This window comes from Solanum stenotomum, chromosome 5 (assembly GCF_019186545.1).
Source record: "Solanum stenotomum isolate F172 chromosome 5, ASM1918654v1, whole genome shotgun sequence".
Classification (NCBI taxonomy): Eukaryota; Viridiplantae; Streptophyta; class Magnoliopsida; order Solanales; family Solanaceae; genus Solanum; species Solanum stenotomum.
In genome coordinates, this window is record NC_064286.1 from 2,086,173 (window position 1) to 2,111,381 (window position 25,209).

Genomic DNA, 25,209 nt, shown 5'->3' on the forward strand with positions numbered 1-25,209 from the left:
ATTCATGAAAAAACAAATTAAACAAGTAACTGGTTGAACTAACCAACCTCAGCCAGTTGAACATGAGAAAAGAGGGTAGCCTCCAATTATATAAGTAGTTGTAGCTGAAGCATAATGCACAAATGTGGAAAAGTTAGCTCACACCAATTCATTAACGCAGTAGCTTGCACATATAGAAGGTTAATTAAAATTGTTCAAGTGCATCTTGTTGTCAACACAAAGTTTATTGACAAGTAAACCCGGAGAAGAAAAAAAAGGAAAAAGCTGTAGAGCTACCGGAGGGGGGAAAATCTGATAATCATACCACGGGCTATACTCAATTCACACAGTCAGACTCAAATTGAAGATTAAACAAACAAATAAAACAGCAAATTTCAATTAAAAAAAGGCAAAATAAGAAAGGTACACAGATTTTTCAGGCGTAACTCGTACAGACAAACAGATCAGCCACTGAATTACCTCAAGTTCAGTTCAAAGAGATAAAGCCGACGCAGCAGCAAAATTGAAACACAAAGAAGAAATCTAAATCAAACCAGTAGAAGGACTCAGTTGAACACAATAGAAGCAAATTTAACAATGGAAGGAGATACATACCGGAGCAGGAAAAAGCAGCGCCAAATAAATCCAATTAAACCTACGTAGAATGCTGTTTTGTTTGTAGGAGTGTATTTAGTGCTTAATTAGGACAGATGTGTATATGTGAAGAAGCCACGAAGCACCGCCTATAAGCTAAACAACAATAGAAGTAGAGCTGTCAATATGGCCCACCCCTTCCGACCTAACCCATACATGCTTTGAAATCTGATGGGCCAGGTCAGGTTAGCTCATTTTTAGGGTGGGCCAAAAATGGTTGGTCCAGAGCATAAGTACGTGGGCTACGGGCNCATACCGGAGCAGGAAAAAGCAGCGCCAAATAAATCCAATTAAACCTACGTAGAATGCTGTTTTGTTTGTAGGAGTGTATTTAGTGCTTAATTAGGACAGATGTGTATATGTGAAGAAGCCACGAAGCACCGCCGATAAGCTAAACAACAATAGAAGTAGAGCTGTCAATATGGCTCATCCCATCCGGCCTAACCCATACATGCTTTGAAATCTGATGGGCCAGATCAGGTTAGCCCATTTTTAGGATGGGCCAAAAAATAGTTGGTCCAGAGCATAAGTAAGTGGGCTACGGGCTTTGCCGGGCCAATCCTTTTTTTAAAAAAGTATAGTTTTTATAATTTTTAAAATTAAATTATAATTTAAAAATATTATCATAAAAATCGACAAGACAATATTACATAATGTTACTATACTACTTGTTGGTCAAATCCACAAACAAAATTATCTTTATAATATTTATTACATTTGATTTCAAGTAAAAACATAAATAGCTAAATAGAAATATTACTCGAATTATTTTTCAATTATCATAATAAAACACAAAAAAATTGACAATATTCTGTAGGCTACGACCTTTGTAGTGATTCCTTGAAATTTTTAGGGAACTTTTACTTTATGTAGTACATAAACTATAAACATAATTTGTATTTGAATTGTAATATTTTAAACTTTAAACAGATTTTGAGTTTAGACTCTTGTTATTTTTAATACCCTATTTTATTTTTATTTTTTAATTAATTTTTATTTGGCCCACGGGCCGGCCCTATCCATATTTCTTAAGTCCCACAAATCGGCAGGCTTATTCAGGTCGGGCTAAAAAGCCCTCTTAATAAATGGGCTCCAAAAATCGTAGCCCAATCCTATCAAATCACGGGTTAGGTCAGGCCGGCCCAACGAGCCTAGCCCATATTGACGGCTCTAAATAGAAGGCACCAAAAGACGAATATACCCTTCTAAAGAAGCACTTGGTCATCATGTGTGGTTCTTCATAGGGCTATATTCGTCTTTTCATGCTTTTTTGTTGTTCATACAAGTATTTTCTTATAGGCGGCTGTTTCGTGGCTTCTTCAGACGTACATGGATGTCCTAATTAAGCAGTAAATACACACCTCTGAAGAAACACACATGACGACCAAGAGGTAGCGATTGTTGGCTGTCATGTGTGTTTCTTCATAGGGTATACTATTTTTTTTCCTGCCTTCTTGTAGTTCACACAAGTGTTTCTTCATAGGCAGTTCTTTATGGCTTCTTCAGACGTATACAACTATCCTAGTTAAGCAATAAATACACGCCTAGAAACAGAACAGCATTTTACATAAGTTTAATCAAATTTATTTGACGTTGCTTTTCTCCTACGTACTCCGATATATATTACTCCCAACGTTAAAACTTAAAAGTAATAATAAGTACTAAGTATATATATAATATGTAAGTATGTATAAGTGTCGATAATTTAGCCAAAAAATTAAATAATGATCTTTTGTAATTTTCTTCTTTTTTACTTTTCGTCATTTTGTCCATCAAAATCTTCAAACATAGAATAGAATTTATCAATTTTCTTTCACTAAAATTTGAAAGGAAAAAAAAAAGTGATTACACTTATTTGATTGATCACTAGATTACACTTTTAAATGAATGCTAGAATGGTTCTCCTTCTTTATAAACATTTAATGGATAATATTATTGCATGTGCCATTTTGCATATATAATTTGTGACTCATGTGATTTACGAATTAACTATATAAACTACTAATATATCATTATACTTTGAAGAATAATGCAAAGATTATAATGTGATAAATTGATGACAAATTGAAGCTACCATACTTTTCCTTTGCTTTCTCATTTTTCTATGTGGAGAACTGGAGATGATTAACAATAATTGCATTTCAGTTTAATCTCATTGTAGACACTTAAATTGTATTGGATCAAATTCATATAAAATTTGAATTAAATTCATGTTCATTTTGGGCTGAATGATTAATTTTGGTTTTACAAATAAATAAGTTCATCTTATTAAATTCAAATCAAAGGTTCATTTCACCTTGAAGCCCAAAACTTATGTCACGTGTCACAGTGACTAGGCATCCAAGACCAACAGGGTGACACCACGTGTCCAAATGAGGTGGTAGTTCAAGTCAAATGCAAGAACCAATCACAATGTATCAAGTGTCAAAATGACATCCTTTGGCCAATCATATGCAACCTTGTCCACCCCTATAACTATAAATAGGGGATGGACATGACATTCTAAGGGGATCAAGAAAACTCTTCAACAAGCATTTTGCAATTGGAGAAAGCTACATCGACTAAATAGCTCTTCGAAGGAGTGATCAACGGAGTTCTTCCAGAGATCAACTTGAAACGACGAAGCGCTTTCCGACGTTCCTGGAAATCAATAGCATCTCAAGGACGTCTACATCATCCAACAATTCAAGAAATACGCTACTAAAGACCCTCGAATCTTGGAGAAGCTTAGGAGAGAGAATCAAGAGAACAACAAAATTGTACTCACAACGATTCATCAATAAAAATTACATTTTTTCTTTTATTTATTTTGCTTGCAGGCAATTTTCAGCGCCTTACGGAAATTTGTTGCGAACACTCATAAAATAAATTTGAGAAGAATAATGTGTAAGCAAATTTACTCTTACCTTATGAAGGTAGAGAGATTATTCTACTAAATTTCGATTCAAATAAAATATTTTAAAATAAAAATGAAAAAGAAATGTAGTATATAAAAAATCATAATATCAAAGAATGGTCCAATTGAATAATTAAATATAATTATGCAGGATGTGATATTTAAAAATTTTAAAAAATCATATTTATTAGTAACTAAGTTAAATTTTGAGTCATCATAACATCAAGGACTTCATTAAACATGGGAGATGGACACGTTAAATTCAATCATCTTTCTAGCATTTATTGCTATTAAAATTAAGAATCGGTTTAGATTTACGCCGACTAATCGACTACAAGATTCATATATCTTGTCTGGAGTTAGATAGAGAAATATCAGCAAAGAAAGAGGGACTTACCTATAACATTCATTGACTTTGAAAAGGCTTACACCAAAGTCTCAACGGAAGCCATATGAAATGCATGAAGTCTAGAGGTGTACATGTCGCTTACATATAAGGGAGATAAATGGGAGGAGACTCAAAGCACTTCATAGGTGATATAGGGTTGCACAAGGGATCAATTCTTTGCCCATTCTTGTTTGTCATGGTGATGGACGATTGACGTTGCATATTTAAGATGAGATCTCTCAATGCATGTTGTTTGCGGATGACAAAATACTAATTGATGAGACATATAGATGAATTAGTGCTAGGCTAGAGGTGTGTAGAAAAACTATGGAGTCTAAAAGGTTCAGGTTGAGTAGGGACCAAATCACTTGAAGTGCAAATTTAGTGATGCAATGAATGAGAAAGGCATGGATGTGACACTTGAACACACAACTTATTCCTAAGAAAGATATTTCAAGTATCTAATGTCTGTAATTCAGGAAAGTGGAGACATCGACAATGATATCGCACATCGTATTAGTGCAACATGGACAAAGTAAAAGTTTGCCTCCTGAATCTTATGTATACCTAAGAACTAAGAAGTATGGAGGTTTGAATATTAAGAATTGCAAACTCTGAAACATAGTTGTTGTTGTGAAGCTCTTATGGCAATTGGCAAGTAAGAAAAATGTATTGTGGTTAAATTGGATACATGATGTCCATATGAAGAATACTAAGCAAATATCACCTCAAGTCTAGTTGATATTTGAAGAAATGATGATCCATGCAAATTTATTATCTCTTCCCAACAACCCCACCACCCCGACTCAACCATACAAACCCCCGAACCACCACTCTCCACCCCATCCCACTCACATAGTGTATCTTGGGATAATATTTTTTTTTCTTACTTACCAAACAATAGAAAATAAATAAAAAAAACCCACTTATCTTCTAACAGAACATTTTCTAAAAAAATTATTTCCATGGAAAGCATTTTCTTTCATTCCAAACACACACAATGATAAGTATTCTTGCGTACTTAACCAGAAAGGCTCAAAATCGCACGAATCTGAATTTAGATACCGAGTGAAAAAACTAAATAGACAGGCTTAATAAAGGTTCAATAATAGTCTTAATCTCCTAATAATAATCTTCATAACAATTCACATAATGCACTACATAAATAAATATGAGTGCAGAAATGCATTCCCAAGTATGCACCTTAAATACTCCATCAAATTCCACGCCCAATGAGTACAGAAATGCATTCCTAAAAATGCACCCATAATTTAAGTCCCATTTGTATGAATCCAGTTCACGGCATATGATCAAATCCTCCAGCTTGTAGAGCAACCCGATTCCCATTAACGTTAAGGAGCAATTGTTGCAGCCACCTTCTCATTATTGGATCCTCCTGATAACATAATGCAACAAAACCAGTTATGGTCAGAAAAAATAACAAGGGTCTGATGCCGAGAAAAGAATAATTCATGATTCAGGAGGGAGAGGGGGAGCTACTTATATTGCCAAATATTACGTACACGAAGACAACTGCTGAAGGTGTCATCTCTAAGCATATCAGGAAGACAAATTTTCAGTGCCTGACAAGCCCTGCCATAAGCCATACGCATTGCCTTTAGCCTCACAGAAACAGAAAGATAAAAAAGGGCTGTGATATATCACACATAAGCAAGATGAAAGGAAAACCAGGATGGTGATAAACAGAAAACTAACCTTGGCTCATCTGATAAACGAAGATAGCACCTGATTATGTGTTTCAGCAATCTTGATGAAGGCTGCTCAGCAAGTGCACCGACCATATTCCCTAAAACTTGAGCTAGTTCAAAAAACCTATCCGATGTGGTACAGATGTAATTCAGACCCACATCATCTAGAAGGATTTTTTCCACAATGAAAGTTGCAACCTGTCAATATGAATAAATTAGATGCATGAAAATCTAATCAAGTCAAGGGAGGATGTAATTGGAAAATGGTTTTGGGGAAGCACAAACTGTTTTTGATAGTTCACTCCCCATCTCCATCGTGCACAAGCACCGAGGAACTATCTCTGTCGAAACAAGAAAACTGATAACTTCAGTGTTGTCTACCTGCGCAGAAAAAATCAAAAGGAACAAAGTGCATTTAGGCTTTAGAATAACAATTGATTAAGATACGTTATGAATAGCATTACTAGCATCATTAGCTCCTGAAATTATAACTAATCAGTTTCCTTCTCATGTCATTCCCAGTAGATATGATCATGAATGAAAATCTTTATACTAACAATGAAAGTAGAAAGCGCATGACATACAGTAGACATGTTACCTTCACAAGGGCACCAATAACACCTAAGCTTGTAAGCCTCAAATATTCAAATGGTGTTGACTTGCTTGTTGTATTAAGAAAGGGGTACAGATACAAAGGAATATATGCTGAAAAGTAGAAAACTGTCAGGGAAACCAAATATCACAATTACAGTTATCATCACACAAAAGTCTATCCAGATCTCGAGAACACATCATTGATTATTGAGTCCATTTATTTGTTTCTTTTTTTATTAAAGATGTACTTAAAAGTTTTTGAAGGTTTTACATAAATAATATGGGGCTAGGGTATTTATCTAAGACAAGATTCTTGTGTTGCACAAGCCAGTGCTTCAATGAACCTAAGGCCACAAACTTGTAATCTTTGTTTCTTCCCTCTTTATGGACATTAGTGACTACCAAGGACGAACGGTCATATTATTACTTGACAGTTGTGCATTCCAAGGAAATATAACCCAAGTATAATTTTATTTTTTCTACAAGTAGTGGATAAGATGAATCAAAGTATAATGTCTTCATATGTAAATCAAATTTCATTTCTCCTCCAAAGATTTATCAAACGAATGCAGGGTGACATTAATTTGATACTATTTGGATCTTATTCTTGACTTGTATCTGTGGAATTCTTTTTGACAAGTAAATAAGAGTTTAATTTAAGTGAAAATATGATACTAAGCAAGTGCTTGGGGAATAAAACTTAAGCGGTGTAACTATGAGGAGTGTTGAGATTTTTGTGTCTGTTTCATTGTTATGGAAAAGAATTTCCATCCACAAGCAACTGCAAATCAACATAACCAACATTTTTTTTTCTTTAAATGGCATTCCACAAAAAAGTAGAGTCAGAAAACGACTAAAAAAGGCCAAGCTTATTGTCATTGCCAAACAGATAAGAGAACTTTTAAAAAAAGGAAGAGAATCTTCACCATTGAGTAACAACAATCTGGTGTCAGGGTGAGAGGCTACACACTGCAAAATAGAAAGCAATGGAAAACTATTTAAATAGGAAGGACAAAAGATTTGACCTCGACCAGCAAAAGAACTAAACAAACAAAGGCAGAGTGGGAATACAATTACATCTTAAAGCACTTATACTATGATAACATCAGACATTTGGAAGTAATACTTGTCATGCTCCAAGAAAGAAATGAAACTTAAAACTATTTCAGTACGAACAAGTTTTTTTCTTTTACAAGGAAAAAAAATATAGAAATTTCAACACCTTCTAGTCTGTTGCATTCACCATCCACCTCTCTTGATACATATAACACAACCCCAAACATATCCAGTTTTCTATACCTCTCTTGACAATAACTCATTACTTTAAGATCACCAACAAGAATGAATAATAGAAGAAGTATCAAGAATCACGAGTCACTGAGAAAAAGTCCACAAGGAAAATAATTTAATATACCTGAAGAAGTGCTAGTACATTACAAACTCTATTGGATTGTGCAAGAGTCAGGTTTGGCGGTGACAAAACAGGGTAGATAGAAACTATCTCCTGCAAATGTACAAATCAACGTTTACAAACTTATAGAAACAGCTAGTGACTTCCACACATTAGAAATAAGAATCAAATAGTTGGACAGAAAATGTCTACAATAGACATTCAAGAAATATGAATGAAATATTTGAGAGGATAGAAGTCCAGAATCTCATCATATCATAGAAAGAGTTACTTTAACTGAATCAATGTTATTGATTTTGATAAAGCATACAACCACCTATATATAGTAGCTTTTGTTTACCATCTAAGTTGGCCCAAGGCACAAAAAGAGTTAATTTGAGATTAGATTTGAATGGCAGAATAGTTTCTCCTCCGAGTGGTGATATTTTTTTCTTTCTTTTTTTTTTTGCGGGGGGGGTAAATGGTGTAGTGTGAAGCATGGGTAATAAGTAATCACTGAAGAAATGTGTGTATGAACAGACAGAAGAAATGCTAGAATTACAGTGTGGAGTGGTACTTTAGCATTCATGTGCATATGAGAAACGAATAAACTCTAAATACTAATGAAACACTTCTCAAAATACCTGTAGAAATACAGAGATAGTACCAAACGAGTGCCATAATAAGGGGGGCAAATCCTGGAAAAGTTCCCTCTTCTGGAAAAGGAAAACAAAGACAACAAGTGTTTTTAGGTAAATCTTAAGAGTATTTGGCAGAACAACAAATGATACTCAACCCAAAACGCCAAATTAGTTGGTGTTCCACATATACTAATACACACTAATATGAGGACATTGTTGAAGAGGGGTCAGCAGCAAAATAGGAGTATTAAGGCAGACATCAATTGTGCAACAATTTCTCAAAAAGAAGAAATTATAATTATGCAGCCAGAGGGAGACGCCGGAGTTAAAAAGTCCCATTAGTCCAATTTTATCAATTAGAATATCACTGTTGCTCTAGATAATCAGTTATGCAACCTTAGGTAGAACACTGGAGTTGAAAACCAGTTGTCTGTTAGGTTTCATCACATAGCAGTAGAAAAGAAAGAATATTGTTTGTATAAGCATGTGTGTGTCACTATTTCGCTAGAAGAGGGATGGTAGAAGTAAGATGGCATTCACAGTTTATTAACTATACATCATTCATAAAGTTTTCTACTTGCTAATTGTGAAGCTATAATTACGACATTGAGATTGTTCTTTTTTTCTTTTTTTTCTGTCCAAGAATTGAAGCTTCTTCATAATGAAACAGTATCAATCCCAGATGAGATAACATGAAATATTCAGATTATAATAGGTACATGGAACTGAATCTCTTTTTTCTCCTACTATTCTCAAAAAGCATCTGATAGGTAAATCCGACAGTAGACAACATCATTTTCCATCTCAATTTTCGGTTAATCTAATTACAATTCAACTCTCTCAAGTGACAAGCATTTAATAGTCATCAAAACGCTCAATTTTACAGAACTTCACCGTGATCAAGAATTGAAATTTATCCCCAATGAATCGATATAAAGCATAAAACGATACGAAAATAAACGAAGATGAATAAACCTTGGAAAGTTCTAGAAGAGCATTTTCACGAAGATTAGGATTGGAGAGATCAAGCACAAGTTGTTCAGCAGATTGCATTTTGCGATCCTTATTGACCGGTGCTCCGGCACTAGAAGACGATGATGACATACCACCTCTTCCTCTGAAACTGCTGACACCGACTGAGAGAGACTGAGGTAAGTTTGCCATTCTAAAGCCTTAATCGAATGCTTTTATCTTTTTCTTCCTTTCGCTTTACCTACTTTATTTTCTCTCCTCTTTCTTCTGTTCCCAAACTGTACAAAGACAAAATTCACCGTTTGATTACTTTGACAAAGAAAATTTATTGTTTTATCTAAAACATCGACACCATCAATGAACAAAACCTACCATTCACGTGCTTGTGCACGCTAGGAGCATTTCATAGTAATTTTCAAGATTGATTTGGTCTTTAGTTTTTTTGGAATAAAACCTAATGAAAAATAAATAATAGTTTTTGTATCATTTATCTATTAATAGTGATTAGATTTGATCTTCGATCTATCCTAAGAAACTATATATTTTGACAATGGAATTTATTGATAATCAATGAAGAGGATCATTAATGAAATGTATAAGTCATTTTCTGATGTAATTGAAGACAAAAAGGGAAGATTTGTGAGATTGTGTTGAATGGTATATTCTTCGTTTTTTTGAGATTGACTTGGAGTTTAATTTCTTCGGCATCAAATCTAATTAAAATGATAGTTTTTGAAACTGAAATCTTGAAGGGGAATCCGAGTAAATCATCATCTGCAAAAAAAAAATGATAAGTCTTTCCAATTGTTTTCCATTAACCAGATATGATTTGATATAATCAGTGATAGAGTTTAGATTTAAGGAGAGGAGGTACAAAACTTACTTATGGTTGTACGCATTAAGCTTCAGTTGGGTTACGTCTTGGCTTGTAGATCTGCATTGGAAGATCAACTTTAACCTTAACAGTAGTGAAGTCTAGAACTCAGAGATTACCGATTTCAATGTCCTGAGGATGAGATTCAAGCCCGTGCAAGTGTTCCTCCACTTGTGCGTTTTCAGAATACTACGTGCACAAAGATGATTGAACTTGCTTTATGTCGATTTTCAATTCTTTTTTTTGGAATCTCAAGCTAGCTTAATGGAACACCGATGGTAGAGATGCAATTTGGAAACGGTGTGGAGATGGAGACTTCCAACGGATTCTACAAGGATTGAGAGCCCTTTCCTCTGTCCACTTCCCTAATTAGACCTTTAGCATAGTTATTTGTTTTTTTTTCTTTCTTTCGCTTGTTTTATTAGTGTATTTAGCACTTTGAGCTAAGTCATTATTTTTGTACAGATCTTATTTTAGTTTATGAAATGGGCCCAGTTCGGTTGTTTAACTAGAGGGTGATCATAATAAAATTTACTAGTCATTTTCTAATGTAATTTGTGCATATCATCATATCAGTGATATCCCCACCTATGCTTGGACTCATGCACCTTAAAACAATTTGCTCAGAATGCTCTCGTCACATTTCTCAAGGGTATCTCACATGTTTCTCAATGTTCTTTTCAGAGTAAAAGTTGAAAACATTTTTCCTACTTTAGATCAATGTACTTATAGACACGGAACATAGATATATAGGTATTAATCAACTAAGTCGTAAGATATGGAATGATCATGTCTTACTTGTGCACTTAATAGGTCATGAATCCCTATGTTGCTCGGATCATCCAAAAATATTGTCGCACCCATGTCGGATCCTCCAAAAATGCTCTACTTTTGAAGTATTTGCCATGCACTCAGTCAAAATATTTTTGAAGAGTCTGAGAAACATTCTTGCACATATAGTGTTATGAGTCCCAAATTGATTGTGGGAAAAAAAATTAGTCTCCTTATATGGTATTAGAAATCCTCACCTTATGACCTACTTTTGGGGTTGCTCTAGGCCCAAGGTTCATTTTTTCTATATGGTATTTGTTAAAGAATGAAAAAGTCAAACATCGGTGGTTAATGAGATTATTGCACGAAATATGATTATTGCATGAATCAAGAGAGAACCTGAGTAAGATATATTTCCAAGTTGAAACGAACCCTGCTACCTGCTTCATCCTGGAATTGGAATGTGGAACTATGTATAAATCAACTGAACTTTGATTCCTGCAAACTCCGGATAGTTGCTAAAGCTGCAGAATTCTCTGCATCTTTTACTCCTGACTTTTCATCCCCCATCACAAAAAGCATGCCTTCAGCAATTATAATTTGCACAGAGCATATAAACCTCCTATCATGAGCAGGACCTATCTCTTTCTCTACTCTGCAAACATCAGAAAGCAAACAATAACGGAACCAAATTCATACATTTAATGTGACTGCAACAGAAACAGAAAAAAATTGGCAGCAGCTGGACATTGAGACAAACAAATCCAGAAAGAATTACCATAAAAAAATCTATCTCAAACAGAACACATGCATTAACCATGTTGCTAGTCCAGAACAACCATTTTATATGGAGTGCTCTCAAGAGAAAATAAAATCGTAAAATATGAAACCTCAAACGTCAGACATTTCAAAATATTTTTAAAACATAATACTTAAATAAGTTCATTTTACTGTTGTCTGTTCAAAGAGTATAAGTTAGCAATGTATGTTAGTATGTCGATGAATGATATAGTTCTAATTTTGTCTTTGTACTCCCATATAATTATATAATCCTATATAATTCCGTGCAGTCAAACCTTAAAGCTACTACTGAGTAGAGAAACATTGGTAGTTTTACTGCTCAGTATTGAATCAATGTTTGATCATATGGCAACAATTTCTTGCGCTACTTTCCTTTATGGATTGACAAGGAGATATACAGCCAGGATTAAGAACATAATACTAGGATTCCCTGATACAACATGTTAAGCATGTTAGACTTGATAACACAATTTGTGCTTGCAGCTATAGATTGAGTACAAGCGAAAAAAGTAACAACTTTATCCACCAAACAGATATCTGACAAAAATGGCACTTAGTCACTCATGAGAACAACTACACTCAAAAGAAAAAGACTATCCTGTAAGTTGGTTTGGGCCATTTCTCTCTCTGGCAAAGCTCGTTCAGCTTCTGCTTTGCTCCTTCACACTCTTTTGTTGGGTCAAATTCAACATCCATCTTTTTTTTCTGAAATGTTATAGATTCAACATCCCTCTTTTTTCTCTGGAATGGAACAAATTCAACATCCATCTTATCACAAGGGTTATAGAACAACTCTTTTAGAGCAGCTTTTGCCACTTGAAGCTTTGCATTTTCTTTGTGCTCAGACGAAGCTGATGCAATAAATTGTCCATCAAGATAGATGCTAGCTATGTTTTTATCTCCCTCTTTCCGATGTTCTACATCAACTTGTTTTCCATCCTTTTTGCAAAGTCCAAACAACATTGTTACAGGCCGTGGTTGTTCTTCCAACGCATTCAGCATAATAATAGGCTCTAGTAGGCCTCTGAAGATCTAAACCAAAAAAGGCAACTAGATAATCTAAACATCAGGACGTCATTTCTCTTTGTAAAACAAGAATGTCCTATTTATAGCTCAAGAAAATAATTGTATTCATAAGACATTGATGAAATCTCTGAAATAAATCAATCATTGGAGCAAAGAAAGAAATGCTACATCTGCCTACAGGTGTCTGTGTGGGCAAATTGGCTCTCATGAGCTTTCTCATTGAATCACTCACCAATTTTCTGCAATTGTAATGCCTCATCATTTCTTCCCTTCCAAGTTTGATTTTCAATGATACGAAACCCAAATATGAGATTCTTCTTCATGTCAGTGTTATAAAAAGCGAGGAAAAGCGCGCTTAAAGCGCGAGGCGAGGCGAAGCGCAGCACCTGCGCTTTTATTTCCTGAAGCGAGGCGACATTGAAAAAGCGCTCGCTTCTACTGTAGAAGCGAGAAGCGCAAGAAAAGCGAAAGCGTGAAAAAGCGTGCTTAATTTGAAAAAGCGCTAATTAGGGTTTTTTTAAAAAAAATTGTAAGGTTTTTTTTTTTTTTTTTATTTCTGAAATCCTTACGCGACTTCACATGCCTCTTTCGCGACTTCAAATTTATTTTTTGGACTGCTGTGAGGCTGCGACTGCTGCTGTAAGTTCTCTTCTTCTCTTCTTCTTTGCGACTGCTCTGCGATGTTTTTTTCTATTTTTGGTTGCTGCCAGGCCACTGCTGTAAGTTCTCTTCTTCTCTGCGAGGCTGCTGCAACTGATCTGCTACTGTTTGTTTTTTTTTTTTTTGGTTGCTGCTGTGTGTTTTTCTGTATTTTTATTGCTGCATTTTTTGTGATTTAATTATGTTTTTGCTATATATGTTATGACCTATGAGGATTATTGACTATCTATTTACTTTTAATCTAAGAATATATTACCTCTATTCAGTTATTTAATATTTTTTTATTTTTATACTAAATATCGCTTTACTTAAAAAAAGCGCGCTTTGCTTCTCGCTTCTGTGAAGTGAGCCCTCGTCGCTTTTTTCCGCTTCTCGCTTCCCAAAACACTGCTTCATGTAAAAGAAATTCAAATTTTAATTGTAACCTTCTATCTCTCTCTCTCACACACACAGAGCCTTTTTCTATAAGGGTAATATTATAAAAGGATTGTGGAAGCACTAACCTAGTGTGTCAAAATTAAAATTGTTCAAATCCCTAATCATGTCCAGCATGAAATCTATTACATAGATCAAATTGCGCCGAAAAAGCTAGCAAAAGTCACATGTGCTTAAAAGTGACATTCCTAGGACAAGCACACAATTTAATTGCAAGAAGAGTTTCAGTAAAATACCAAAAAGAATCACAATTGAATTTTTTGTTTTAGGAATACATGTTAATCATTTCTTTCATCAATTGGAGAATAACACATTAAAAACATTCCTAGAGGAAAAAAGTTTTGCCTCTGAAAATTAACAAGCATACATAATGACTACTCAGACATCACTTGGCTTGCAGCAAAAGTCACCAAAAGTCCAAAACATTAAACAGGGGTACAGCTTGAGTCAGTTTTGTGAGTTTACAAGGATAACTAGCTTTACAGTTTACATGAAAACAGGTTCAATAAATAACAGTTAAAACCCTTTGTATACTAACACTGAGGCTGTCAATTATAAGCACTTACTAATAGCCAATAAGCCTGCGAGACTCAACTCTTTGATTCCACATTTTCAAATTATAATAAAAATCCAGAGGAACAAATATAGAGAATCCGTATAGCCAACCTAACTAGTTGGGATTAAGGTGTAGTTGATAGATACATTGGTACTCTAAATCCAGAAAGGATAAAGAAAAGAGAGTTTCCATAAGATCCTTGGCCATTACAAACTTAAATAGTAAAAAAGAAACTGACCACCCAGACAGCATTCACATCAAAGCCACAATCCAAATATACAGCCCCCATTACCGACTCCACAATGTCTGCAAGAACCTTTGGTGCTTTTATCATTCCTCCATAGAACTCCATCTCCTCCTCCTGTTGCACTGTTATCACAAATTCCTTCACTACGTGCAAAATCAAAGTCTCCTCTATTACAATTCCACAAAGGAACTATTGTAATCAGTTCGATGATCTTGTGCCAATAAAATGCGCAATGATACAATGTTACCAATGGCGTGCCATATGCAATGGCTAACTGGAATCTTCACTACATGAAACAAATACGGCCTTAGAAGTTTAAAGACTTACAGAAGGAAACAAAACAGACATACACATTGGATAAGATGTAACTGCCGAACTAGACTAGCCAAACCAAAGGACTTTTTAGATTAATACATTTCGTAATTTTTGGGGAACTTGCTTATATGAGCAATCCATATAGTAATTGGGAGGAGTTCACCCGAGTTCATATTTTCTACTTTGTCTACTTTTACAAAGCTAGTTACTCTCTATCGTGGAGGAGTCCTCCACAACTTAGATGATCAAACTGTACTTTGAGCATCCATCTAGGTATATATACATTTTTAAAGACCTTAAAGAGTAAAAGGGATGGCATGTCTACCCTTCTTTTTATGATCTCAAAAGGTAAAATTGTCATTTCCCTTCCTTCATGTATTTAATATTTGAAGGAAAAACACACAAATTTCCCTCCCAAACTTATCCAGAAAAGCCTATTACACACTTTGACTTTACAGGCATTCCTTTACACCCTATTCTCGAGGGGTCATTTATGTTTTTACCCAATTTTTTAACATTAACATACGAGGCAGAGGTCAATATGTGACCAGTTGCATCACTAAGTGGATTTGTCTTAATTTTTATTAAATGTTTACTTGTGTACACTCTCTATTAGATGCTTAATAGATACCTCTTTGTTTGATAGTTACTCCGTCCGCCTCGGAAAACTTGTCACTATCAGCTTCTCTATTGTTAAATAAACAATATGCACTTTGACCAACATTTTGAAGAAATGCAACTTATAGTATTTTATGTTTATCCTATGAACATCTAAATTTCAATTTTAAAATATTAAATAAATGCAATCCAATTTAGCTCCGAAGATTAGTCAAATTGGCTTTAGTAAATCCAAAAGCCACAACTATTTTTGGACAGAAGGAGAAACTACAACAAAACTTAAACTACACAACAATGTGAAGTAATGCATATAAGTTAAATACTACTATATACCTTTTCATCGAGGATTGCCGAATCGCGGCGGAGGTACTTGTAGAGGCCGTGCCGGACGGCAACTCTAGCAAGCTTTTCCGTACTTACATTGGCAGAACGAAGGTCAGTAAGCTTACCACAGTCAACATCAGGGTAAGTCTTGAAGAAATAACTGGAAATAGCTAAGCCAAGAACGGCGTCGCCGACGAATGCTAGCCGCTGGTAATTAGTAATTAAATTAGGACAGGAAGAGTGAGTAAGAGCTTCTTCTAGAAGCTTCGCATTCTTAAATCGATATTTCAATAGCTCTTCCACTGCTGTCGCCGTGTTCGTAATTTCTTCCTCCGGCGGCGGCAACCTATTTGCGTCGGTCACCATCGCGCAAACTTCCGGCGGTTGCATGTGTTCTGAATGTTAAAATCCGGTGGGCGCGCGCGAAAACGGTACTTTTCCCGGGCGAAGAAAACTGAGTTGTATCAGAGAAGTGCAAATGCCTGATTGAATTGCTACGTTCCAGAATTTAGGCTTTACTATGGAAATTTATAAGTTGTAGAAAGCCTTCCAACTTTTCTTTTAAAAAAAAAATAAACAATTTTTTTTTATAAGTACATATGATTAAAAAAGATTTTGAACATGTTCAATTTTAGATCTACATCTAGTATAAATATTTTTTTTGTTGGACGCATATTTAAATCAACCTATCTTTTAGAAAAAATTGAAAGTAAATTGATAGAGCTAAATATATAGTTTATATTTTAATTCATATAAAATTAATACCCACATAATATATTCCATTTTCTGCATAAAATTATACATAAATTTACTTATAAGTTATATGAGTACTAATTATGTAGAATTATTAAAATACAACCAAATATCATATAAAATTAATATATGAATAGCTTTTATATAACATTTGAAACCTATCAATTTCATATTATATAAAATTAATACATGAATAACTTCTATTCTATTTTCAAACAAAACAATGTATAAAATTAGGTTGAATCTTATACAATAACCAAACGGATCTTTAATATACAAGGGCTCTACTTTGCTTCTTCATATAATCTCATAAATAAAATTTAAAAAGGATAATGTATACGCAGACTTTACCCTGATCTCTAATAGCCATTCCAACTCAAATAAAGCATTTCAAAGTAAATATAAAAAAAAATGCAACAAAGAAAAAATTATGACGCCAATTGCCAAGAATGATACAGTTCAATATTATGACTGCTTTCATATCTGCAATAAAAATATTTGCTAGGAGGACTAACAAAAATTATGATGAATCGGTAAGTACTCCGGTTAGAGAGCACTTTACTCTCAATATGAGACTTTCCAACGCAAAGTCAGATTTAGTCGTTTCCCAATGACAATTGAGTACCGACACAGTAGGCAACCAAAAAAAAGGTTTGCTAAATGGTCCAATAATATTCTTAATCTTATAATAATAATCTTCATAATTATTCACATAATGGACTACAGCATAAATGCATTCTAAAGTGCTCCAACAAAAGACTAGGAAGTCTTATTTAAGTTCTATTTGTATGAAATTCAGTTCACAACATATGATCAAATCCTCCAGCCTGTAAAGCAACCCGATTCCCATTAACGCTATGGAGCAATTGTTGCAGCCACCTCCTCGTCATTGGATCGTCCTGATAACATAACACAACAAAGATGGTCATGGTCAGAAAAAAAATAACAAGGGTCTAATGCAGGGGGAGCTACTTATATTGTCAAGTATTACGTACACGAAGACAACTCTGGAAGGTGGTATCTCCAAGTATATCGGGAAGACAACCTCTCAGTGCATCACATGCCCTGTCATAAACCAGGCACATCACCTTTAGCCTCACAGAAATGAGAAAGCCGAAGAGGACTCTGACATGTCACGCATAAGCAAGCTGAAAGGAAAACCAGGATGCTGATATACAGAAAACTAACCTTGGATTATCTGACAAACGAAGATAGCACCTAATTATGTGTTTCAGCAATCTTGATGAAGGTTGTTCAGCAAGTGTGCCGACCATATTCCCTAGAACTCGGGCTACTGCAAAAAACCTTTCCGCTGTGGTACAGATGTAATCCAGACCCACGTCATCTAGAAGGATTTTTTGCACAATGAAAGTTGCCACCTGTCAGCATGAACAAAATTACATGCAAGAAAATCTAATTAAGTCGAGGAAGGACATAACTGGAAACTGGCTTTGGAGAAGGACTAACAGTTTTCGATAGTTCACTCCCCATCTCCATCGTGCGCAAGCACAACGGAATTATTTCTGTTGAAAGAAGAAAACTGATAACTTCAGTGTCATCCACCTGCGCAGAGAAAATCAAAAGAAGCAAAGTACCTTAAAGCTTTAGAATAACAATTGAATAAGGTAGGTTAAGCATATCATACATAGCATCATTAGCTCCTGATATTATAACTAGTCATGGTTTCCTTCTCATGTCATTCCCTGTAGATATGATCATGAATAAATCTTTACATTAACAACAATGGAAGTAGAAGAAGAGACGCATGAAATACAGTAGACAATAACCTTCACAAGGGCACCAATGACACCTAAGCTTGTAAGTCTCAGATATTCAAAAGGTCTTGACTTGCTCGTTGTATTAAGAAAGGGGTACAGATACAAAGGAATATGTGCTGCAAAGTAGAAAACAGTCAGAAAGATTTATTCAAGGGAAACCATATATCCCAACTATGAAGGATCACAACTACAATTATCATCACACAAAATTCTACCCAGATCTCAAGAACACATCATGATTATGAAGTCCATTGATTTGTTTTTTTTTTTATGAGATGTACTTTTAAGTTTTTGAAGGCTACAAAGCATTGTACATGAATAATATGGGGCTGGGGTAGTTATCTAAGACAACATGCTTGTGTTACACCGACCAGCGCTTCAATGAATCTAAGGCCACAAACATGTAATCTTTTTCATCCTCTTTATGGACATCAGTGACTGCCAAGGAAGGATGCTCTTTATTACTCGACAGTTGTGAATTCCGAGGAAAAGAAAACCCAAGTATAATTTTCTTTTTACTGTAAGTCCTAGATAAGATAAATCCAAGTTCAATGTCTTCATATGTAAATCAAATTTGAATTATCCCCCAAAGATTTATCAAACGAATGCAAAGTCGCATTAATGTGATACTATTTGGATCTTATTGTTTGACTTGTGTGTGTGGAATTCCCTTTGACAAGTAAATAAGAGTTTTATCTATTTTATATTAAAAACATAAAACCCCTAACTTGAAAGTTCAATTCAAAAATACCCTTACTACTATCTTATCTTTTTTTAAAAAAAAAACTACAAATACACACAACAGACGCCTCTTTGAAGAGACCCCTTCCATGTTCCTCTAGCCAACTACTTATAGAAGAAAAAAAAACATTAAATCATATGAATGATGAGTTAAAAACCAAATACAAACAAACCCCATGACAAGTACTAATCTGCTTTCTACACTTTTTCTTTCTTGAAGTGTTAACTAAGTATTAAACTAAATTTCGGAATTATGGGTGATGCAGAGCAGAGCATGGCTATACAAGGAACTATGGAAAAAATATACAATGTTTGATCAATAAGAGGAGATTGAAGTGACATGGAACCAGTAGGTCAAATTCTGCACTTTTAGTATGGAACCAAGTCAAATTCTGCACTTTTAGTATGGACTATCAATCACTAATCGATCGGCATACTAAAGACACCGAAGCACAACAACATAATCTCATTATACTCCGTTTTAAGGGATGAAAACTGAATCACGTGAGTTCACAACAGTGCAGATCATACAAACAGTTACAAACTAATAAATCATGAAGAGCACGGTTGCCGAATAAATTCGGGTGCAAAATCTAAACACTACTTGCGTTGTATGCTTCAATGGAGCAAAGAGTTTTTTATCAGAAATATTTTAAACAAGTCTCCCATAATAATTCAATTTCTGTTTACGTTCAATGTCATCACAACTTTACCTCTTCGAAAGTTGAAATTGTAAAGCAAACACAACCATAACTTGTAAGGAAATATCCCAAGAGCATTTATATGCTATGAAGGAAAATGTTTTCCACGAAAAGTGATATCATAGAAAATGTCTTATTGGAAAATAAGTGGGTTTCAAACCAAACACAACCATTACTAGTTTTAGTTTTCTCTAGAGCTTTCATATGCTGAACCGTGGTTTTTGAATTTATTTTATGAATAGGAACATACACCATAAATATCATTTATAAAAAAAGTATTAGATAAGATATGCTTTATTACATTTTTGTACTCATAAAAGCAAAATAAGTAAAAAATAATATGCATCTGATTAAAAAATTATTCTTCATCATTGAAGATTCAGATGAAACAATTAATCATTGAGCTTGAAAAACAAGTCATGATACAGCGATCCATATTGATCGTTCAATAAAACTTGTACTTTATTCTTTCATAAATAAATATTTAGTCAAAAAAATGCTTTTAATGGTGTTGAAATTATTTTACAAATGGCTAATATATGAATGGGCATATTTACACTTGAGAAGCTAGTTAAGTGAAAAAGCACTGAGCAAGTGCCTAAGGTATAAGAGATGTAACTATGAGGAGAGTTGAGATTTTTGGGTCTGTGTAGTTGCTATGGAAAGAATTTGCACCCAAAAGCAACTGCAAATAAACATAGGCAACAATATTCTAGCTTTCCAATGACATTCCACCAAAAAGTACAGTCATTGTATATCAAAAAGGCCAAGCCTATTGCCATTAACAAACAGATAAGAGAACTTTAAAAAAAGGAAGAGAATCTTTACCATTGAGGAACAACATTCTGGTGTCAGGATGAGAGGCTACGCACTGCAAAATAGAAAGCAATCAGAAACTATTTCAATAGGAAAGATAGAAGATTTGACCTTGACCAGCAAGAAAACTAAATAACAGAGGCATAGTGGGAATACAGTTACATCTTAAAACACTTGGCACTATGATAACAATAGATATTTGGAAGTGATACTTCCATGCTCCAAGAAAGAAATAAACTCAAAACTACTTCACTACTAACAGGTATTTTTTTACAAGGAAAAAAATTAAAAATTTGAACACCTCTCAGTCTGTTGTGTTCACCCTCCACCTTTCTTAATACATATTAACACAACCCCAAGCATATCCAATTCTCTACACCTACTGCCGAAATTTCATCGTTATAAAGATCATATAATGACAATAACTCATTACTTTAAAGATTAACAGCAAGAAAAAACAATAGAAACAGTATCAAGAATCAGAGAGAAAAAGTCCACAAGGAAAGGAAGTGTATATACCTGAAGAAGTGCTAGTGCATTACAAACTCTATTGGATAGTGCAGGAGTCAGAGTTGGAGGCGACAAAACAGGGTAGATAGAAATTATCTCCTGCAAACATGCAAATTAACGTTTACAAACTTATAGAAACAGCTAGTGACTTCCACACTATATAAATAAGAATCAAATAGCTGGCCAGAAAATATCAACAATAGAAGGTCAAGAAATACAAATTAAATAGTTGAGAACAGAAGTCCAGAATCTTATCAGTACAATGAGTAACTGAACCAATAATATTGCTTCTGATACAGCATCCAACCACTTACATAGAGTAGGTTTTGTTTACCATCCAGGTTGGGTCAAGTTACAAAAGCAATGAAACTGAGATTAGATTAAATGACAATAATTTCTCCTCCTAGTGGTGATATCTTCATTTTTTGGGTTAATGTCTCCTCGAAGTGGGGTTTTGGCTCCATTGGTTTCATCAGCATCCAACAAATACAGAAAAGCAATTGGGATTCTATTTTGAGACTTTACCTGTATATTTATTTCCAATTTTTACCTCAAATCATTTTATTCCATTTTTGTTCTAGTCAATGATAAAGCAATCCAACATATACAATGAAAATGACATACATTGTCTAGTTTCCATTATTGGAAAACCAACCTTGTTGTGAGCTGAGTACAAATTACAAAAAGGGAAGCACCCCATGGGCCACTGTGGGACTAACACCACTCCCTCCCAAGCAGCCAGAAATTTCACAAAAAAAATTTATCATCATAAGAGACTACAGGATGTTAAGAAAGAAAAAACTAGGACTCTATGTGACGCTTTCAATTTTAAATATTTGAGTTCCTGAGAAACCCCAATTAAAAGGTCATTAAGATGTTTCCTTGACATCTTTGTTGTATGCTTCATTTTATTCCTTGCTTTTAATGGTTCAGTGTGAAGCATAGGTAATCAATAATCATTGAAGAAATGTGTGTACAAACAGACGGACAAAATGCTGGAATTACATGGAGTGGTACTTTAACATTCATGTGCATCTGAGAGATGAAATGAACTCTAAATTATAATAGAACACTTTCCAAAATACCTGTAGCAGAGCAGCGATAGTAGCACATGAGTTCCACAATAAAGGGGCCAAATCCAGGAAAAGTTCCCTTTTCTGGAAAAGAAAAACAAAGGCAATAACTCTTTTCTAGGTAAATCTTAATACTATTTAGCATAACAACAAAATGATACCCAATCTAAAATGCCAAATTATTTGGTGTTCCACATATTCACAAATATGAGCACATTGTTGAAGAGGGGTCAGCAGCGAAATAAGAGTATTGGGGTAGACACCAACTGTTCATCCATTGATCCAAAAAAAGAAATTACAATTACGCAGCCTAAGGAGACGACAGAATTAAGAAGCCCCATTAATCCAGTTTTATCAAGTCGAATAAAATACCACTGCTGCTTCAATTACAATTCAACTCTTCTAAAGTGACAAGCGTCTAATAAACCTAGCATCCCCATTCTTTTATAATTCTCAAACTTTAGCACTACGACATGGAAGAAACACTGATGCCTAAACTCTCAATTTTACACAACTTCACCATAATCCATAATTGAATTATACAAAATTATGCCTCGAGGAGTCGATACAAAAAACAAAACGATATGACACTTAAACAAAACATGGAAGTAAACCTCTGAACCTCTTTTTTTCCTCCTACAATTCTCAACAAGCATCTATAATATCATTTTCCATCTCAGTTTTCGGTGAATTCAACTACAACTCAACTCTCAAAAGTGATAAGCATCTGAATAGTCATCAAAACCTAGTATCTCGATTCTTCTACTATTCTCAAACTTCAGCCCTAGGTCCTAACCTCTCAAATATACAACACTTCACCATAATCCATAATTGATTTAAACAAAATCATGCCTGATGAGTCAATTGAAAGAACAAACCGATACTGCAGTAAAACAAAAACATGAAAATGAACCTCTAAAGTGAGAGGAATAAACCTTAGAAAGCTCTAGAAGAGCATTTTCACGAAGTTCAGGATTGCTGAGATCAAGCACTAGCTGTTCAGCCGATTGCATGTTGCGATCGTTATTAGCCGAAGCTCCGGCACCGGCCAACGACGGCGATGCAACTCCTCCAAAACCTCCGAAACCTCCGCCGGCGCCGATTGAGAACTGAGGTAAGTTGGTCATGCCCTCAATCGAATGCTCTCTTTCGTTTTCCTCTTTTCGCTTTCTCTGCCTTTTTTTCCCTCTTTTTTCGGATTAAACAAAGACGAAATCCGCCGTTTCATTTAAAACAGTGGCAATATGTAGAGGCGTCCATGTTTCTTAAAACCACTTAACCATGGAATCCATTTTTAGATTATTATTTTTTTACAAAAAAAAATATTTTTTTATATAAATTTATAATATAATAATTGTATATAAACCTTAGAAATTCACATAATTTTTTGTATCGAATTGTACTGATCAATAATACATGGGTAAAATATATTATATATAATAAATTTATAATTCTTTTTCTTCTCTTTATAAACCAAGCAACATAATTAAAACGTAAACTTCTATTACTAAAATTTGTTATATTTATTATTCAAGTAGAAATTAAATTAGTTATAATATCTCGATTTATAAGTAATACCTAGGAAGCTACAAGATATTTAATGATCTTGGGTAATAAGCTAAGAAGCTATAAGTTATTTTTAAAAATCTCTTTTATAATTTAAATTTTTCTTATCGGTTTTTCCTTAATTTAACTAGACTCAATTTATTATTTTTATTTTGATTGACTTCTTCCCTCTCGTGTGATTTAAGTTAATTTTTTTGTTTTTGCTTAATGTTATTTTATATTATCGTAAAATAATGGATACAATGATGATTGAAATTGATTCTCTCCTAACGAAGAATATCACAGAAAAAAAATGGAAGATTTTATTGCAAGTTATGAGTAGGGGTGTCAATGGAACGATTCGGTCGATTATTTTTAAAAAATTATATCATCTCAACTTTTAGGCCTTTAGGTTATTTTATAATGTATAACTACTATTAGATTTTTTTTAAAACCATCCAATCATGTCGGTTTTCTTCGGTATCAGTATGGCTTGATTAATTTTTATTATTTTTTCACTTTTAAAGTATCACCTCAAAATATGTTATTATTAAAAAAATTCTTTCGCAAGTTTATTCTTGAAAAAACACTTCAATTCTTCACCAAGAAGTCAACAATGGAAAATCATGTTGTCATATTGTTTTAACTTAAGCATTTAATAGGAGTACTCGCATATGTTTTGTTGTATTGTTTGATAGAGTATCTATTATAGTATCTTTTAATTTTAAACCCAATTAATTAAAAACTAATTAAAGAGTAATTATCCAAAGTCGTCCAAACACTAGAGGCCTAGAACCTAGATTATATTTATATTTGAAAAAAATTATAAAATATATTTAAAAAAATTGTTTTATATATTAAATTTAACATGTTGTTAATATGTAAAATATATTTACATACATGAAAGGTTATTCAGTTTCGTCCCAATTGTTCGGAACGGTCACAATTTTATTGAAAAAATGATATAAATCGATTCGGTACGCTTAAGTTCGGTCAATTCAGACGATTTTTCATATTCTTTTAACACCCCTAGATACACATCAATATTGGGTTTGATTGAGTTTATAACTGCAATTTTTAAATCTGAAAAATATCAAAATTCTATGAAAATCGACGAGCTTTCATACGATTTTTTGGATCTATATTCTTGAATTGGGAACAACTTTCGTTGATGGTTTGAAGAGTTCTATATGACTTAAAATTGAAGCTCATAGTTGAAAATGTAAAGCATCAACTTGAACCTCCTTTCGAGTTAGTTCAAAATTAGTTTGAGTTTAATTATCTACTTACCAAATGAGTTCAAAAGATGAAAAAAAAAAATATACAAATAAGTTAAACGAGATTCAACATCTATTACAGATACATAAAAAAATTATTTATATAAATAATGTGATTTTTCATTGAAGGGAGTTCAAATGACCCCTCCTTGACCACCCCCCCCC

At 34.0% G+C, this 25,209-nt stretch overlaps 3 protein-coding genes across 3 annotated transcripts; all 3 read right to left on the bottom strand.

Annotated features, from left to right (window-relative positions):
• Window positions 1-4,895: 4,895 nt before the first annotated feature.
• LOC125864637 (uncharacterized) lies at window positions 4,896-14,732 on the bottom strand. The gene is made up of 11 exons (XM_049544664.1): window positions 14,585-14,732; window positions 11,268-11,523; window positions 9,227-9,501; window positions 8,255-8,326; window positions 7,635-7,724; window positions 7,147-7,189; window positions 6,225-6,331; window positions 5,912-6,007; window positions 5,634-5,824; window positions 5,441-5,510; window positions 4,896-5,313 (listed from the first exon to the last, which is right to left on the bottom strand). Exons 3-11 carry the CDS (start codon window positions 9,413-9,415, stop codon window positions 5,215-5,217), a joined length of 957 nt encoding a protein of 318 aa, XP_049400621.1. The 5' UTR covers window positions 9,416-9,501; window positions 11,268-11,523; window positions 14,585-14,732; the 3' UTR covers window positions 4,896-5,214.
• Window positions 12,400-16,216, bottom strand: LOC125865410 (ribonuclease 3-like protein 2). Its single transcript, XM_049545603.1, has 3 exons — window positions 15,858-16,216; window positions 14,592-14,735; window positions 12,400-12,619 (listed from the first exon to the last, which is right to left on the bottom strand). The coding sequence occupies exons 1-3, from the start codon at window positions 16,214-16,216 to the stop codon at window positions 12,592-12,594; spliced, it is 531 nt and encodes a 176-aa protein (XP_049401560.1). The 3' UTR covers window positions 12,400-12,591.
• A 1,033-nt stretch (window positions 16,217-17,249) lies between these two features.
• Window positions 17,250-23,446, bottom strand: LOC125864636 (uncharacterized). Its single transcript, XM_049544663.1, has 9 exons — window positions 23,158-23,446; window positions 22,235-22,306; window positions 21,159-21,248; window positions 20,652-20,694; window positions 18,391-18,497; window positions 18,071-18,166; window positions 17,792-17,982; window positions 17,599-17,668; window positions 17,250-17,502 (listed from the first exon to the last, which is right to left on the bottom strand). Exons 1-9 carry the CDS (start codon window positions 23,347-23,349, stop codon window positions 17,404-17,406), a joined length of 960 nt encoding a protein of 319 aa, XP_049400620.1. The 5' UTR covers window positions 23,350-23,446; the 3' UTR covers window positions 17,250-17,403.
• Between the last annotated feature and the right edge of the window lie 1,763 nt (window positions 23,447-25,209).

Excerpts from the sequence above, each read along its gene's own strand:
- LOC125864637 (XM_049544664.1), bottom strand. The coding sequence starts at position 9,415 with ATGGCAAACTTACCTCAGTCTCTCTCAGTCGGTGTCAGCAGTTTCAGA. Across the intron at positions 6,008-6,224 it reads TTATTGGTGCCCTTGTGAAG|GTAGACAACACTGAAGTTAT; the intron begins GTAACATGTCTA and ends TTTTCTGCGCAG. Across the intron at positions 5,314-5,440 it reads CCTTCAGCAGTTGTCTTCGT|GAGGATCCAATAATGAGAAG; the intron begins GTACGTAATATT and ends TTATGTTATCAG.
- LOC125865410 (XM_049545603.1), bottom strand. The coding sequence starts at position 16,216 with ATGGTGACCGACGCAAATAGGTTGCCGCCGCCGGAGGAAGAAATTACG. Across the intron at positions 14,736-15,857 it reads GCAATCCTCGATGAAAAGGT|GAAGGAATTTGTGATAACAG; the intron begins ATATAGTAGTAT and ends TTTGCACGTAGT. Across the intron at positions 12,620-14,591 it reads GGCTTTGATGTGAATGCTGT|TTTGCAAAAAGGATGGAAAA; the intron begins CTGGGTGGTCAG and ends TGTTGTTTGGAC.
- LOC125864636 (XM_049544663.1), bottom strand. The coding sequence starts at position 23,349 with ATGACCAACTTACCTCAGTTCTCAATCGGCGCCGGCGGAGGTTTCGGA. Across the intron at positions 18,167-18,390 it reads TCATTGGTGCCCTTGTGAAG|GTGGATGACACTGAAGTTAT; the intron begins GTTATTGTCTAC and ends TTCTCTGCGCAG. Across the intron at positions 17,669-17,791 it reads CGTTTGTCAGATAATCCAAG|GGCATGTGATGCACTGAGAG; the intron begins GTTAGTTTTCTG and ends GGTTTATGACAG.